The 18,106-nt window shown below is 45.0% G+C and overlaps 1 protein-coding gene across 1 annotated transcript in view; it reads left to right on the top strand.

Annotated features, from left to right (window-relative positions):
• Nucleotides 1–5,099: 5,099 nt before the first annotated feature.
• The window catches only part of HDAC5 (histone deacetylase 5), a 79,752-nt gene continuing 66,745 nt past the window's right edge, over nt 5,100–18,106 (top strand). Inside the window, 3 exon segments of the mRNA XM_033171183.1 lie at nt 5,100–5,441; nt 5,444–5,523; nt 5,526–5,691. Of these exon segments, the coding sequence (XP_033027074.1) occupies nt 5,408–5,441; nt 5,444–5,523; nt 5,526–5,691 (280 nt within the window). The 5' untranslated portion in view covers nt 5,100–5,407.

Below are 18,106 nucleotides of genomic sequence, written 5' to 3'. Positions count from 1 at the left end.
ATATGAAGAGCAATCTTGAGTTTATAGGACCAATCCCCTTATATCTGAGTGGGCCGTGGCTTTTCAGTGATTCAGCCACGAGCCTTTCTCAACTCCACCTGGCGATGCCATGGATTGACATTCTGTTTTTCCATGTGCATCTTGTTATCTTGGCTGGGTTGAATGGATACACACACACACACACACACATACACACATACCTGGGAACTGAAAGAGTGTTGAATTTTGACTCTTCCACTGCCCCGAATTAATTGTGAGGCCTTTCTCCATCTTTTGTTTCCTGTCTGTGAAAACAGGATTAGCAGTGATCTATCTGTCAGGGTTGCAAGCATGATTTTAACAACCCACTATCTTATGCAATAAGGATATTGCACAAGTAAGATTGCTAACCTCCTCCATGGACAATCTTCCTGCTCTGACTTCAGTACAAAGTCATCTAAGATCTTGCTGTTGATAGCAAAGGATTTTGGTAGGCCTGCAGCCAGAGGTTTTGTGATGAAGGGCCCTAAAGAGGAGGAGGATAATTGTATAGCTATGTACGGTATCTGAAGTTATTTATTTGTGTTAGTTCGTGACAGAACACTGCCTGCCTGCTTTTTACTTGGTCTTCACAACCAAGAGGGCTGAAGACTTGAATATGCTTTTAAAAAGTAAAGGTAAACATTCATGAACAGCTTTGAGTATATTTGTGTTTCCTTATCCCCCACAGTTAACATTAAGGAGGCATGCCTCCTGTAGGCAGGGTGCTACCACAGTAAAAGTTGGCCTCTGCTTAAAATCAGGGTTCAAAATTATTAGGGCGCCAGGTAAAGATTCTCCATTTGTGAGCAACTCAGAAAGTCTGGGTGCCATTTGTTGTGCCTGTCTGACACTCAAGCATTACTGAAATGCTTCTGCTTTGAAGCCTTAAAGTGTATTTTAAGGATAGACAATATGTTAAGGAATTTAACAATAAAGGGTTTTGAAAACTGAAGTATGGTGCCAATATTTTTTTATTGTAAACACCAAATTAAACATGTATTAACATTTTCTGCTTAAAATGTGATATTAACAATGTGTCACTTATGTGAATTGCTTATTAGTTCACGCTGATTTAAAAAAAAATGTTGATGACCCCTCCCCTCAAATGGCGGCTAGATATTATGTTTTGGCGCCCACAACCCAGGTCCCAGAAGCCATTTGGCTCCTAGCTTTTCTGTCCCAGTTTCTAACACTGCTTAAGATGAAGGCAGGAGTTGGTGTCTGAATGGTATGGCAAGACACATGTTGGCCCTAGTGGGGTGGGCTGCCATTTTTTTCTGCTTCAGGAAGCAAAATGGCTTAGGTTGGCCTGGAGTCCTGCCTCTTTGAGTTCCACCTGTCCACTGGCATAGGAAGGGTGGGGCATAGGGGGCGGGGCACCCCGGGAAGCAGGATCCCAACAGGGTTCCCTCTTGGCGCGCCACGCCCCTGCGGGCAGCGCGCCCTGCCCCCAGAATGCGTGCTGCGCCCTGCCCCAGAACGTGTGCCAGCCCCGCCCCGCCCCGCCTGCTTCCCACCCCCAGTGCCAGAGCATGAAGCTCCGCCACTCCACCTGTCTAATCTGTAAGGGCAGGAGGCAAACCACCAACTCTTTGCTGTGCTTGCCATTTTACAGAGGATAGTCATGTCCAAAGGGCAGGTAAATGAGAGCCGCCCCCCCTTTTTTTTTTAAAAAAAGGGAGCCTGGCAGGAGATCAGCAGCTTAAACTCACTGTCTTAAATTGTAGGACTCAAATCTGTGCCATATGACCCACTCTATCTTGCTGTTAATGCAAATGGGGGGGGCAGTTTAATTATTATCCTCAGCTTTCCTTTCCCTACGTAATCCAGTTGACATTATGGTATATCTGAGGCAGATTAAAATCCAGAGGAATGAGGGCTCCTTGCTACTTCCTCTCCCACGAGGAGAATTCCCATTTGATGGGTTTTGAGTAGGCATGGCTCAATGCTAGCGAAAACTCAAGCAAACAGAACAGAGCTCTTATAACTTCCAAAAATTTCAGTGGAAATCTCCTGTTGTTTGCCAGAAAACAAAGAGAACCCATGGAATAGCCACTGAGCGCAACTGTGAGGCTTGAAGGGATATAATGACTGGGAAGAAACTGAGCAGGCGTTGCTGAATCTCTTATGGGTCAGAATTCAGATAGGTTGGTGTTTCTTTGAAAAGGGGCGTGACGTGGGGAAGGACTCAGAAGATCATTTCTGCAGTTGTCCTACACTTGGAGGCTGGTGTGCTCCAAGCACCTCAGAAATGCAGTGTGATTGGCAGGTTAATAATCTGCATGCTCACCAGGATGGAGAAGGAAACTGAGCATGGCAAGCGAAAGAAAAATTGTTGACTATGAGGCCACTGTTTTGTTTAAAAAATAAAAGTACAGTACATGTACATAGGAAAACCTGTGGGCTCTAGAATCCTTCCCTTCCATCTCTGCAGTTCTGTGATTCTCACACAGCCTCTTCGAAGATTGCGCCTGTAACATACTAAGGTACCTTGTCAGAAGATTGGCTTTATAACCTAGTCAACACATCACAGTAAACCATGGTTTACCATTGGCATGGAGATTTCACCTAGTTTGCCACTCACCTAGTTTGCCACTCACCTGCGATCATGGTTTGTTTTTCTCCAAACAAACCATGATGGGTAAGCAAAGAACAAACCTTAATCTTCACATCATAATGTGTTTGGAGTAAAAGCAACCAAAACAAAGGAGAATACTCCGCAAGAGCATAAGAAACAATATATGTTTGTTTTGCATGCAGTCTTGTTTTGTCTGCTTTTAAATAATTTTCGATACCATTTTTTGTTGTTTTGGGGTTTCTGTGTTTTTGTCTCGAGCAAAACAAGCCACAGTATGGATGTAATGCTAAGTCAGGGATCTTGGCTTGCTGATAATCAGAAGAGTGCAGTAAGCTGTGACATGTGAACACAGCTTGTGTTGTCCACATGTGTTGACTGGCCATGGCTCTCCAGGGTTGATGGCAGGGATCTTTTCAAACCCTGCCTGGATATGCCAGGGTTGAACCCGCAAACTTCTTCATGCAAAGTATACGCCCTGCAACTAAGCTATTCCCCCACTCCCACCCCCAAGCTTACCATTTATGGTATGGAGTGCATGCATACCTGTGAATAAGCGCCACTGAACGTAATGGGGAGTTACGTTCTTAGTTAAACATGTAGGATCGCACCGTAAGGCAGGGGTCAGCAAACTTTTTCACTGCCCCTCTGACCATGGTGGGGGGCTGGACTATATTTTGAAAAAAAAAATATGAACGAATTCCTACGCCCCACAAACAACCCAGAGATGCACTTTAAATAAAAGTTCCAGTTACAGGTGGGTAGCCGTGTTTGTCTGCCATAGTCGAAACAAAATAGGAAATTCTTTCCAGTAGCACCTTAGAGACCAACTGAGTTTGTTCTTGGTATGAGCTTTCGTGTGCATCTGAAGAAGTGTGCATGCACACGAAAGCTCATACCAAGAACAAACTCAGTTGGTCTCTAAGGTGCTACTGGAAAGAATTTCCTATTTTGTTTTAAATAAAAGCACACATTCTACTCATGTGAAAACACCAGGCAGGCCCCACAAATAACCCAGAGGCAGGCAGGCCCCACAAATAACCCAGAGATGCATTTTAAATAAAAGGATACATCCTGCTTGTGTAAAAAACACGCTGATTCCTTTAGAAGGTGATTGGGCCGGATCTGGCCCCTGGGCCTTAGTTTGCCTACCCATGCCGTAAGGGATGAACATGCACAGGGCTTGTGTTAATAAGAGCTGGTGGAAGGAATACCAAGGGTTTCAAAAACCTTTTGAAAATCAGAATGCTCTTTGGACACCACACCGGTTATGATGCAGCACATCAGTCTACTGTTTCTTATTTACTGGGAGGGAGAAGGATGGACCATTACAGCATCAGTTAACGCATTCAAGATACGCCATGTAATAAGAAGGCATGCTTTATTAATTCCATTGACAACAATTTATACCTCACTTAATAGTCTTACCTTCTGTCTGTCTTTCTGTCTCTTTCTCTGTGTTTTTTTTCGAAACAAAATAGAAAATTCTTAGAGACCAACTGAGTTTGTTCTTGGTATGAGCTTTCGTGTGCATGCACACTTCTTCAGGTGCTACTGGAAAGAATTTTCTATTTTGTTTCGACTATGGCAGACCAACACGGCTACCCATCTGTGTTTTTTTGTTTGCTTTTATAATCAGGCTCCTAACTGTTGAATATAAGCAGCGCAATGCTTTGTGAAATCTCAGGAACCGGAGATTTTGGAGTTTGCGAATTTCCAGTGGCTGGAAATGCGGATATACTGATGCCGATATACATTAAGTTGTCCATAACTGTACACATGACTTATTTGGACATAACATTTTAGTTACCGTGATGTTTTCCTTTGTTTTGTTTTGAAGAGTACACGCATCGTTAATACAGTTGATGTAGGATTGCGGCCCTTAGCTTTCCTTTTTCCTTTTTTAAATCATGCCCCCTTCCCAAGAAATACACATTTGAAATCAGTGGGCTTTAATGAACCAGCCAGGCTCCATCTGTAGGTAGACTGTGGCATCCACAACACAGAAGCGGCCATCCCACCCCCTTTTGTTCTTTGCCTTGCTTCCCATTCTCTTGGCTTGGCAGCTGGCACAGCCTTTCCTCCCCGGGGAATCTCTTCCACTGACCCCTGTGGTTGAAAATGCAGCTTCTGATAGGCAGGCAGCTCCTCTTGCCTGAACCATCCCAGCTCCCAGAGAGCTTGGCTGGGTTTATTTATAGCTGGCTCCTCCCCTACGTTCTATTTCAGGTCACCCCCGGCAGAAGCCATCTCGCTTGGTGGCAGGGATGAGAAACAATTGCAAGAAGGGAGCCTTGCGTCTCGCGAAAAGGGGCCTTTTGTGAGGGTGCCAAAGAGCCGTGGGCTCTCCTTTTTTTGTTAGATCTCTCCTCTGCTAGAGACTAGATTCGTTGTCCTGGTGTTTGGGGGTTTTCTTTTTCTTTTTCATGCCTGAGGAGGTGCTGCTTAAACCACCTCCCTCCCCGGTGAATTGAACCACACCTGAGATGTAAACCTTTTTATCCCCCACCCACCCCCTTGCATCTTTTTCCGCCTCTGCCTCCTTCTGCATCTTCCGACTCTTCTACCCTTTCCTTCTGGAGTTGAGAAAATAGTTCTATCCCTTCCACTTCTTTCCCCTGCAAGGAGATTTTTCATCTGCAACTATTTTGTTTTCCTTCCCTGGTGGCTTTGATTTATTCTTGGGGTTTTCCTCGCCACTGCCGCTGTTGCTGCAAAACAATTTTAACTTTTTCCCCCCAAGAAGAAGACGCTTCCACAAGGAGGACAGATGTGTGTGTGTTCTTCGTGGCTGGCTTGAGAGGGGAGGGGATGTTGGATGGTTTGAGATGGCAATATAGCCTAAAAGGAGACACCTCCCTGAAGCCTTTGGTTGTGCAACGACGGATTGTCATAAAGGGAAGCTGCAGTGGAATAACGGCAGTGTTTGCAATCACTCCTTGGCATGCTTCTTGTATCCTCGGTGTGGGGACTGCCAGAGATGTTGCAGACAATTTACGAAACTGAATCGTGTTTTTCTTCAGATGGAGTTTCTGGACACGAGCCATCGCTGGAACTCCTGTCACGGGCACAGATCCACGCCATACCTGTGGCAGGTGAGTACCATGTAGAGTCTGTGAAATGGGGCTTTAAGGGTAGTGATTTTTAAAGTACAGTAGTCAAGTGTGTTTGAGGTTTGGTCTGGAACTTGGGACATAATGAAGTGGCTGATATGTTTAGTGCATTGGGGGGGTGGGGTGGAGTGTCCCTGAACATCTGAGCCTCAGCAATGGGGTTTGGTGTTGTATAGAATCTGGCCCACGTGTGGCTGAGAGAAGAGCTGGACAAATCTCAGAGTCCTAGAATTGCCCCCATCTAGAGATAATGTAATATTTGTCTAGCACTTGAGCCTAAAAATAAGGAATGTTCATTCCTAAAAATGTGATTGACTTCTCAATATGTTTGTACCCCCTGGCTATAGATTTTCCAGGTGAAATTAATTTTAGGTTTGTGGCGAGTACTTAATTTGAACCAGGGTTCAGTTCTAAATTGGTTTGTAAACACTAGGGTCCAACCATGGCAAAGTAGAGTGCTTCTGATCATGGGAAGAGTGTTCCTCTCATCACGGAGGAACTACAATCAGTTTCTCCCCTACATGAGAAAATTACAATGCCAGGTTTCCAGCACTTGAGGTCCAGCACTTATTTTTAAAGCAACTAACCCCTTGAACTGTAGCTTGACAGGACCCAGAATTGTTTTTCAAACTTACTGCTCGTCCTGGAGCACGCTAAATAATAAGAGTGCTCCATAGCATGTGCAGAGGGCGTCTCCATTTGTTCAGACTCAGCTTTATTATTCTGTTGCATAATCTGGATCAGCCTTTGCAGAATGCAAAATAGTGAAGGCTTGAATTTCAGAACCTGAGATAAACAGTTTGGGATTGGCGGGCCCATTTTGATATTCAGTGGTAAAATAGATTCTTTTGTTGGTTCTGACTAAAAGTTATTTGGCCATCTCTTTGTAGCTAAAGTCTGCAGTATGTTCCTCTGGTTGGGATTGGTTTGTAGGCTAGGTAGAGTCTAGTCTGTATTCCTTCTGTATTCCCATAAAATAGGAATAGCAAAGGAGGGATTAGGGGCTTCCAGCCTGTCATCTTTTAGCAGCAGTGCACCTTGATCCAATCCATGGTGAACACATTGGGGTCCTGTGTTGAACCTTTTCTCTCACATATCTCTTGCCCCTAAGTCATATTCTGTCATCTGCTGGCATACTAGGGTTAGCCGACATGCATGTTTCTGCCCCTGGTTTGTATATGCTGGGACAGAGTGAGTCTGTCTTACTCCAAAAAAAACATCCCAGCTGTCTCAGAGCAAGGGAAGAGCCACATTTCTGAGCTGAAGTGCATTTGTAAATAAATCCAGCTGAAGTGTGAAAGATGGAAATGCATCTCACACTAGGAAATCTGGGGTTATTAAATCACAGTTGAGCTGAGCCCTCTTCTGTGCAGCACTTAGCATCACAGTTAATCCTGGCTTGTTCCTATTTTATATGTTGCGCGGCTCGCATGAATATAAAACTTAAGTCCTGACCTCCAAAATTGCTCAGCACCATTAGAGCAACACCTGAATATTAATTCCAGGAACTGCTTTCTTCTTTTCCATAGTCTTTGGTGTACAAATGTTGTGAAGGGTGTGAAGTGTTTGCTGGGACGTTAACTGGGCTAGTCTCCTAAGTGGATCTCCCCGTTGCAACTTCAGTGCAGAAGGTTATATTGCAATACCACATCTGGAGTTTCAGTTGCAGCCCATTAGATTCGGGATTGTTCTCCAATCTTGGCCATCAGGAACTGGCACAACTTAGAGGGTGATGTGGCATTCTATCCAGGTGCCTCAGACCTCTAAAAATGTGAAGCTGGTCTCATAGGAATTCGAACTATTTCCCCAGAGTTGTAAAAGGACATACACACATAGGTCTTGATCCTTATCTCATTGTTGATTACCCAGTAAAAGTCCATTATGTGAACATGCTGATGTAATAAATATACGGGGCAGAATTCATTTCCCCATTTGCTCCTGGAGTCTTTCTTCTCCCTTCTCTTCCCTGCCAGCTCTTGGCTGTAAAACACATTACCTGTCATGGGAGGCTGGTGATGACCTCTCCCATATATAGATGCAGTGGGCACACACTCTTCACCAACCAGGGCCACACGCTCAAGCTTCTCCTGCTTGGAGCACGTAACTTGCATACGCATCTATGGTGTGGGGAGAAATATCTAGGTTTCCATGTGGGATGTGCTCCTGAGCCTTCCAATAATAACATGTGCATTGCCAAGTGCTTGTCCCTAGCCAGTGGGAAGGAGTGGTCCTACTTTGTGTGTGTGTGTGTGGTTTCGAGATACCTCCTTCCTCCTTTCTCTGTAATACGTGGCTCAGTCATTTGAATCATCCAGAACTATTTATTCTGCGAGTATTTGCTGTGGCACAAATGCTTTCTGGTAGTGATGGACTGGTGTCTCGGTTTCATGAACCGAGGGGAGGTAGGGTCAAATGCTCCTTTGTGCGTTGGGCTGGGGTTTGGATAATGACCCTTACGTTACTGTGCACAGGGGTTCCTGGAGGAAAAGGGCAAAAACAGAGTCTTTCTGAAGGAATGGAGGTTTGTTTGTGCCTTTATTTGCAAACCCAGAAAGATGTCACGGTGTGGAGAGCCTTGTGTGTGAATGAGGCTCTTGCAGCTAAATTATTTCTTGCAGATTTTATTTTTTAAAAGCTGGATAGACATCTGCTAACAATCCTTCTATGCCTAGCATATTGTTGGAGTTAAAACAAATTATTGGTTCTTGGGGGCAGTGCTGCATATTGAGAAACTCCAGCGTGCTCACCACAAAGAAGTGTGTAAACAGATTTAAACATCTGTGCGCGTGCATCTAGGGAAATAGGTGTTCAAAGATATGTGCTATGATTGACTTGTGCAATTTACGTACTTGTTCTGGAACACGTCAGGGTAACACTGGTACCTGTGCCGTAATTGTAGCCTGCTGAGTAGCTCAGCAAAGAAATGAATTGCCTAGGGAAGTTATGTAATCTCCTGCCTTGGGAGATTTCAAGCCGTGGTCTACACATGCAGCAAAATGAGGTGGGAATGAGGTAGTAGAATGGACTGTACCACTTTAGACTACAGGTGGGAGATCACATTTTTGTCCAAACAACAACAGTCTTCCTGCAAGCAATTACTCCCTGCACAGCAGGAAGCATACCAGGCTACACTACTTCCCTGGGTGTTATTTTTTTTTATTAATTTGCAGGAATTCGTTTATTTTTCACATAGGGGAGCATGGAAAAAAATGCAACTCCTACCTGCAGTTTGAGGTGATAGAGCATTCTCTATCCCTTAAGTATTATATCACCTCATTCTGCTGCATGCGTAGACCAGACGGAAGTCTTGGAATCTGTAATAGAAGTAGGAAAAGCTGGAAGAGAAGGGAAGTTGTCTGCTTTCCCTGTTGTTTTGTAAAACAGGTTTGAGTCAGAGGTAGCATCTTTGTTGGGACAATTTGCTATTTCAAAGGCTGGAAGAAAGTTGTTGAATCTCATAGTTGACCATGTTTGGAGTTTGTATGTGTGTGTAACCTTACAAAAACAGATATTGGTGTGTGATTATTAGGTTGTTTCTTTAGCTTTTCTGGATGGAGATTTTCAGGAAGCCGCGCCTTGGTTTTCGAACTGTTTCGGGAGTCGAATGGACTCCCGGAATGGATTAAATTCTAGAACCAAGTTACCACTGTAACTCCCATCATCCCTGACTATTGGCCGTGCTGGCAGGGGCTGATGGGAGTTGGAGTCCAACTGCATCTGGAGGGCCCTATTTTGGCTACTCCTGCTTTAGGTACATAATGTTCTGCTACTGGATCTCTTTCATCTCTGTGTATCTGCAGAGAGTGTGATATTGCTAAGGCATCTATACTGTGCAATGCTATGGAGAGCCAAGTGTCCATTTCTGTAACATTGGGTTGTGCTGATGTGGGAACAAGTGGGGTGTTCCCAGATTTAAAAAATCTAGAAAGGAAATATAGATTGGGGACCCCTGCACCTATGCTAAATGTTCTCAAACGGTGGTCCCCAGCCTCATTTAGGTGGTCCACAATGTGTCTGTGGATTTGTGGTTGAGGAAGGGAGACAATGCACCCTTTGCATTAAATACTCATATTGATCTTTAATTGTATTTTTACTGCTGCTTTTATTTCTTGGAATGTATTATATTTTTATTGTACGCACTGTGTTGCCATTTGGATTCAAATGGATTCAAATTGTAATACAACGAAATGCAACATATAAGCAATAAAAATACAATTAAAAATCATACAACATCTAGCCCAGTGCACCGCAATTGCTACAAGAAGCAGAAAAATCATTAAGTGAGCCACCAAGACCCTCTGCAATTTTCCAGTGGTCTGTGGGAGGAAAGGTTATTCTAAGGAACTGTCGTGTTTAACTCCTGTTAGTGGCCAAGAGCAATTATGATGATGCAACAGAGTGTAAGCAACAACTAGAATTTCCTTACTTGCTTTGTAAAATGCTGGACTGAATTTAACTGCAGAGAGAGAGAGAGAGAGTTCAGGGGTGGTGGTGTCTGCAAATAGGATTTTCCATACATCTTCCTACCATTATAACAGAGCTAAGGATGAGTCTTAATGTCGACTGGGGTCTAAACCAAGCACACGAAAATCAGTCTTCAGGATGTGTAAAGTGACTAGCGAAAACTGGCTGCCACCAAACTCTACCGTATGCTTCTCCTTTGTCCATCTGCAAGTCTTGGTCCTCCTCTTGCTGAAACTGCCCCAGCCACCTCTTTGCTATTTAATTAAGCAATATCCCTCTCTCCCTCTGTTCAATACCAAGTGTGAAACACTGAGGATTTGGCTGTGATGTCTGAACTAGGTCATTGCGCCTGTCCCAACTATCCGGGCAGAGCAATCCTGTGCGCACGTTATGCCAGGGTACGTTGCTGCCACGCCAACAGAACAGATGCCGTTTCCAGTTTGTGCTCAGCCTGGGAAGGAAAGAGGAAAACACAACACCAGAAAGGATAGAGGCGGTGTGAAAACGACAAGAGGCGGTGCCTCTGGAGACACTGCCACAGGCCTTCAGTCAGGGAGTGCACTGGTGACAGTGCCAACATGCTACATGGGCATGGAGGCGACCAAGCAATACAGGCCGTTATGAGGGCTTGCACCGTCCCCATCCCATGTTCACAATGTGCAAGGTGTGCAAGAACTAAGCAGCAGACAGAGGCACAGCCAAGGGAGGCCCGTGGCCCTGTCCCTCACACCAGTCACAAGCACCCTCAGGAGGTCTCTGGTCCGAATCCCTCTATGAACAAAACATTTTATCTCAGTGCAAGAGGGGCACGAAAGAAGGCAGCAGCAACAAGTGAGAGAGCAAAACTGACACGGACACATAAAGAATAATTTCCTTCTTAAATTGTGGCGCCCAGAACTGCTGATTTGAGTTCCTCTATAGCAGGGGCCAGCAAACTTTTCCAGCAGGGGGCCGTTCCACTGTCCCTCAGACCTTGTGGGGGGCCGGACTATATTTTGGAAAAAAAAATATGAACAAATTCCTATGCCCCACAAATAACCCAGGGATGCATTTTAAATAAAAGGACACATTCTACTCATGTAAAAAACACGCTGATTCCTGGACCATCCACGGGCCGCATTTAGAAGGGGATTGGGCCACATCCGGCCCCCGGGCCTTAGTTTGGGGACCCCTGCTCTATAGCAAGCACGTCCAACTCTATAGAGACTGAGATCTACTCACAGTATAAAAAAACTGGCAGCGATCTACCCATTGTCATTGCCCAGAATTGTTGAGCTTTTTGGGGGGAAGGGTTGCCCAGAGTTGTTGTTGAGCTTCAGTCACAATCCACCTGTAGGTCGCCATCAACAGGTTGCTCATGCCTGCTCTACAGTATCCTTCATTAACATTTGCCAGAGATATATAGCCCCATGCCACACATCCCATCATCAAGGTTTATGGTCTCCCTGTTTGTGGTTTATGGTCCTGGTGGCGGTGTGTTGATTTTGGGTGCTGAATGGAGGCAGCTTTTTTCTGATCCCACCCCCCTCATTTTGAAGTCAAAGGGAGGGAAATTATTGTGCCAAGTTTCAAGCTAGTGTACAGTTTTTCCATTGTTGGGAACATAGCTATGGACCAAAGGATAGGATACACAACACAAGTTGTGCACTCTTTTCCTCTGCTGTCCACTACCCTTGCCCTGCTTTGGTTGTTCTGCCAATGCACCTGGGCATCGTCTGCTGGCATACATTTCGCAGTAGGGGGTGGGAGGGTTATATAGGGGGTTCTGCTTGTGTAGCAGGGCTTCTAGCAAATCGTATGGCCAGTGGACTTGCCAGTATAGGATTGCACTCTGAGTCACTTTCACGTTCTGTGTAGTGTGCTGCAGGAACAGCTGTTTGCTCTTAACCTTCAGGCTTTACGTTGGATCTGTGATTCAGCTAAGAGTCTAGGTATTCTTCTGCTCCCCTCCCCAGTAGAGATTCTGACCCAAGGAAAACCAGAATCATGGTCAGAATAAATTAGGCAAATTATATAACTTTTGTGTTTGCTTGATTTCCATTAATTTGTTCTGCTTCCAAGATCCTGGCTAATTTTCAAAGTACATTTCATTTGCCAGTGACTGTTGGAAAGAGGGAAGTGATTGAAGGTCGAGACTACATGTTTTGAAGGGTGGTTTCAGGGAACAATGGCAAATGGAAGGAGGAAAGGGGCTGAACAGACACGAAAACGCATGTGTGTCTGTGCGTGCCCACAACACTCACACGTACACACAATTGCCAAAACAGCACTGACATTTTCACTCTGCTCCCTTGTGCTTTCTCAGCTTTTGCCGAGTATTTTTCCCCTTCAGTTATGATGTACAGAAACTTGCTTTTTTATACCAGCTAAGAAACATTCTAAAGCCACGAAGACTCTTAGGAGGCCTGTTTCTGAATGCTTAGTTAGACGCTGGAGTCTCAGATCGGTATCTTGGAACGTGTTTGCAATGCCATCATGGAAACACAGAATATATTCAGCCTCTGGTTAGAAATCTAAACAGCAGAGGCGACCCTGGCAATTGCTTTTGGTTTGCTGTTGAAACCAGGGTCATTTTCACACCATTTATGTATCCTGCTGTTGCTTATTAATTGAAACCTGTGTTCTAGGAGTTGTGAAATGCCTTTAAAAACAAAACAACAAAAAAACCCTTCCTATTTCTACACATGCCTCATGTCCTTGCTGATTCCTCCACACCAGGGATGGAGACCCCATGGTTCTCCAGACATCTTTGGACTCCAACCTCCATCAGCCGCATTGGTCAGTGTTCATGGGAGTTGTGGTCTTATTGTTTAGTCGTTTAGTCGTGTCCGACTCTTCGTGACTGCATGGACCAGAGCACGCCAGGCAGGCCTGTCTTCCACTGCCTCCCGCAGTTTGGTCAGACTCTGTAGTCTAGCAACAACTAAAAGCCTGCAGGTTCCCCATCTGTGCTCCTTACCATTGCGGTCATCCATTGGCATTATGAGCAAATGTGGATAGTTTATGATGAGAGCAACAGGGTGGGCAGGGATGTGTGTGTGGAATCTGTGTAAAAAAGCATGCCGTTCTAAGAATACCAGGGCAGGTATTTTTAGAGTAAGGGCTTAAGCTGCTTACTGTTGTCAGCCTGAATTCTAACTCTTGTGAGTACTGCATTGGTGTTTCTTCCATATTGCTGTGATGCCAACTTTTTATGCATGACTTGTGCAGGACCAGGAAAGCGAGAATCAACCGATGTAGTCATTTATTCAGTCACTAGCAAAACTTTGAAAAGATGTTTTGACTTACAATCTTTAGATCTGTGCAGTTCTGCATTTTCAAGAAACTTTTGGGGCGGCGGGGGCGGCGGAAAAACACCCTCTTCTTATGGCAGCAAAGATAGGGGTGAAAACATGAGGTTCTTGTTGAAATCTCAGAAGCTGGGTGCGGGAGGTAAGAACGTAAAAGAGCCTGCTGGATCAGGCCAATGGCCCATCTCATCAAGTATCCTCACAATGGCCAACCAGATGCTTATGGGAGGCCCAAAAGCAGGGCCCCTGAATCCAATATTGCTCTCGCCTCCTCTGTTTACCAGCCAGTGATATTCAGAAGCATTACTGGCTCCGACCGTGGAAGCCGAGCCATGAGGCACCATGAGGCAGTAGTTGGGAGGTGGGGAACTTCTATATTGTGTTAGAACCTCAGATATATCAGCTAGATGCCAAATAGCTCCTTAAACCAGTCTCAAAAATGGAATGTCTAGTTGCATTTTTGGGCAAGACGGCTCTAAAGTCTTATTTTTCAAATGATGGACCGACTGTGATTGATTCTCAGTTAAACATCTGGCTGGTTCAGATGACAACCTTGAGCTAGGTTAAGAGCTTTGAGAACTTAAAAGAAGAAAAGTCCCTTGATCCAGGGGCAGCCCACACATATCTTTGCCTCTCTCTTCCTGTCTCCTTTTCTTAATGGTGACTGCTGCTGCTCAGGCTGCACAGAAAAAAAGCATTGTTGTTCCAGAAATACATCCCGGCCGTGCATATAAAATATGATGGATAGAATTCTACAGGATGGTGTATGAAAAAATGTTCAGATCCAATGATCCCCAGGCATGCACCTCCAGGTGGTGATGTCAGGTGCCATCCTGGCGCCCAGGCATCTTCACTTGGTCGCAAGTGGTTGAAAGTCGGGAGCAAAATGCACCTGGCGCCTGGCTAATTTCGAACACAGCTTCAATAGCAGGTTAACCTCTATAGGGGAACCTGTGATGATTTGTCCTCCAGGAATATTCCACACCTGAATTTTCAGTGATCATTTAAAATCAGGGGGGGAGAGAGAGTTTTTATTTCCATCAATGTTTAATAGTTTTAAATGGTTGCTTCTCTACCACCTCCATGTTTTTAGCTGCCCTTATTTTTACCTGTAAGTCACTTTGAGTCCCTGTCAGGGATAAAGGTGGGGTATAAATAAATATATAACAACAGTACATACATTGAGTGCACAAAGTCACAGGTTCAGTTCCTGGCATATCCAGGTAGGATTTGGGACGATTCCTGTCTGAAACCTCTGGACAGCTGCTGTCAGCAGCCAGAGTTCATGATGCCACCTCTCCCCTTTCAGACTCCTCCTTAAGAGCCTGCCTTCTCCACGAGGCCTTTGACTTAATTCCAACTGTAACCAAGCTTAAGCATGTCTATCTGTATTTGATCTCATTCATCTCTGGCTGCAGAGAAAGCTGCCTTACACTGGTGCCTACTGGGCTATTATTTCAACCTTTCTATTTTTAAAACGTCATTAACTTTTAAACCTTTTAATTATTTCAAGCTGCCGTGAGCTTTTATTGATTAGAGGGTTGTTTTTGTTTTAAATTTAAAGCTGTGCCGTTCTTTTGCTTCATTACTCTATAAATATTTGCAGTCCCCCCCCTTCTTGTAGACTGTCCTGGGAATGCCCATTGGCTATTGAAGGGTGGTCATGCAAGTTCTGAGGAACAATTGGGTAAGAAACTGTCAGTGAGGGAGCCTGGAGAGGGCAGGTGAACAGGCATTAATGGGCAAAAGGAGAAGCAGCTGAGCAAGGGGCGTCCCGAGATTGACAGTGGGTCCCCTGTTGGAGTGTTGGCCCCGGCAGGTGCACAGTGACGCCAGCCCCTGCAGCTGGTCTGGAAGGGCAGGATATGCATTTTATAATGCCAGGTTAAGCTACAGTGGTACCTCTAGTTACAAACTTAATTTGTTCCGGAGGTCCGTTCTTAACCTGAAACTGTTCTTAACCAGAGGTGTGCTTTCGCTAATGGGGCCTCTTGCTGCCGCCGTGCCGCCGGCGCACCATTTCTGTTCTCATCCTGGGTCAAAGTTCTCAACTCGAGGTAACTCTTCTAGGTTAGCGGAGTTTGTAGCCCAAGGTGTTTGTAACTCGAGGTGCCACTGTATTTGCCTTTGTACTCTCCACTCTGGACCAATAACAAAATGGGATTAGTGGCCTATGTCTAGTTTTGGGCACCACAATTTAAGAAGGAAATTGATAAGCTGGAACATGCACAGAGGAGGGTGATGAAGATGCCCCAAGAGTCTGGAAACCAAGCCTTATGAAGAACGGTTGAGGGAATTGGGTATGTTTAGCCTGGGAAAGAGGAGATATGATAGCCATCTTCAAGTCACTAAAGGACTGTCACATGGAGGACGGAGCTACTTAGTTTTCTCCTGCTCTGGAGGCTAGGACCAGAACCAATGGCTTCAAGTTACAAGAAATGTGATTCCAGCTAAACATCAGGAAGAACTTTCTGACTTGTAAGAGCTGTTCAACAGTGGAACAGACTCCCATCAGAGGTGATAGACTCTCCTTCCTTGGAGGTTTTTAAACATAGGTTAGATGGCCATTTGTAATGGATACTTTAGCTGAGATTCCTGCTTTGCAGGGGGTTGGACTAGAGGACCTTCAGGGTGTCTTCCAATTCCGTCCCTTAACTGACTGGACAGTCATTTTCTGGGAATGCTCTGGCTTTGGGTTTCCAACATCAGGCAAGGGATTGAACCAGATGGTGTACAAGGCCCCTTCAAATTCTCTGACCTTCTGCATTCACAATGCATGTTCCACAACTGATTCATAGCCCCAGCCTCTTATTTTGTTTGCGAAACTCTGTAGAGCTCCACACACACTCTTGGTTCTATGAAATAGGTAAATAATATTAGCAATAATTAAGAATTATATAGATTTCTAAACTGTCTGATGCAGATAGAATGATAGCCAGATTTCAAAGCGGGAGACAGGTTGCCATGCAAATTTCCCTGGGTCTTTTTTTTTTGCACTGAAGTTCTTGATAAGTGGTCTATGTTAACTCTGGTTTAGGAGAATCCCTTGGTTCATTTTTTAACTAAGAGTCAACAGCAGTCAGAGGTAATGATCAAACCAGACCAAGAAGGGCAAAATGAATTCACTTGAGTCAGCATATGGAGCTAATGATCCTGTGGCCTTCTCTCAATCTCTTGCTCCTGATTAATGTTGCCTCTGCACTTGGGTGGCTAAGCTGTGGCTCTTTCTAGATGTTGTTGGGCTCCCAAACCCTGCCACCCCTGACCATAAGCCATGTCTGATGAGAGTTGGGAGTCCAACAACATCTGGAGGGCCAATGGTTCCCTATTCCTGCGTTAGAGCAAAACAGCTTGGGGGGAGGGACTGATTTGTAGTAAAGAAACAGGACAGAGGAGAAGGTGCCTAACCCTTTCCCCACCCACTGCTTTTCTGCCACGGTTCTGCCCCAGCAGGCCTATCTCCAAACTCAGGGGGTGTGAGTTTGTGAAGGTAAAAATGCACCTAAAACTCTTACACTTTTCTACATAGATGCCAAAGTTTCTAACCTTTATAGCTGGGGATGTTAGTTACTCTGTATTTAAACAAACAAAATATCACCATCGGAATCCAAAGCCTTGTGGAAGAGCCATAGCTCAGTGTTGGAGCTACATGCTATGCATAAAGGAGATTCCTGTTTAGTCCCTGACAAGCTCCAGTTAAAGCAGGCATAGGCAACCTTCGGCTCTCCAGATGTTTTGGCCTACAACTCCCATGATCCCTAGCTAACAGGACCAGTGGTCAGGGATGATGGGAATTGTAGTCCGAAACATCTGGAGAGCCGAAGGTTGCCTATGCCTGAGTTAAAGGAACCTCAAGTGATGGAAAATATACTTACTTGGGACTCTGGAGAGCTTCTCTCTGTCAGTGTAAACCACTGGTCTTCATCTGGTAGGTCAGCATCCACTAGTGGATCACAACAGGATCATGGCCACCATGGTAAAAGATTAAGAAATGTGTCCCGAATGCAGTTTGGGATAAAAGTGGATCCTGGGTCAAAAGGCATTTGAAGATACCTGGTGTAGACAATACCCTGCTAGATGGATCAGTCTTCTGACCCAGGATTTCACATCTTCGTATAATCAAATTTCTGCACTGCTATAGGAAGGGGCAAAGAGCTCTGCAGGGCACTTGGGCCTTGACAGTGCTCCCTGGCTCCCAATTCACAAATACATATTTACAACAGCCTACCTATTAGCTGTTGAGCCAAATTCAAGGTTTTGTTGCTGGTATTTAGAGGCCCCAAACAACTTGAATTGGTTTTTTTTTTGGGGGGGGGGTGCGCTTAATCTTCCCTCACCTGTTGATTCTCTCCTGCAAGGGTCCTTCCCTTGAGATGATTTGCAACCTGTCTTTTTTCTCCCAGGAACAAGAAATAAGCCTAATTATGAGGGGAAATGGGCGAAAAGAGGTACGTTGGGGGATGGGGAGGCAAGCGAGAGTTGTAGTTGCCACGCAGCGTCTGCAGAGTTACCTGTAGTGGACCTTTGTGGAAGGCCTTGTGGAGTAGAGAGCTTTTTGGTCTTGCATACTTCTACTATTTATTTTTTCATTTCATTTCATTTCATTTCTATCCCACCTTTCTTCCAAGGAGCTCAAGGTGTGG

This window comes from Lacerta agilis, chromosome 14, assembly GCF_009819535.1.
Source record: "Lacerta agilis isolate rLacAgi1 chromosome 14, rLacAgi1.pri, whole genome shotgun sequence".
NCBI classification, from domain to species: Eukaryota; Metazoa; Chordata; class Lepidosauria; order Squamata; family Lacertidae; genus Lacerta; species Lacerta agilis.
This window is presented reverse-complemented; position numbering and strand designations above follow the sequence as displayed.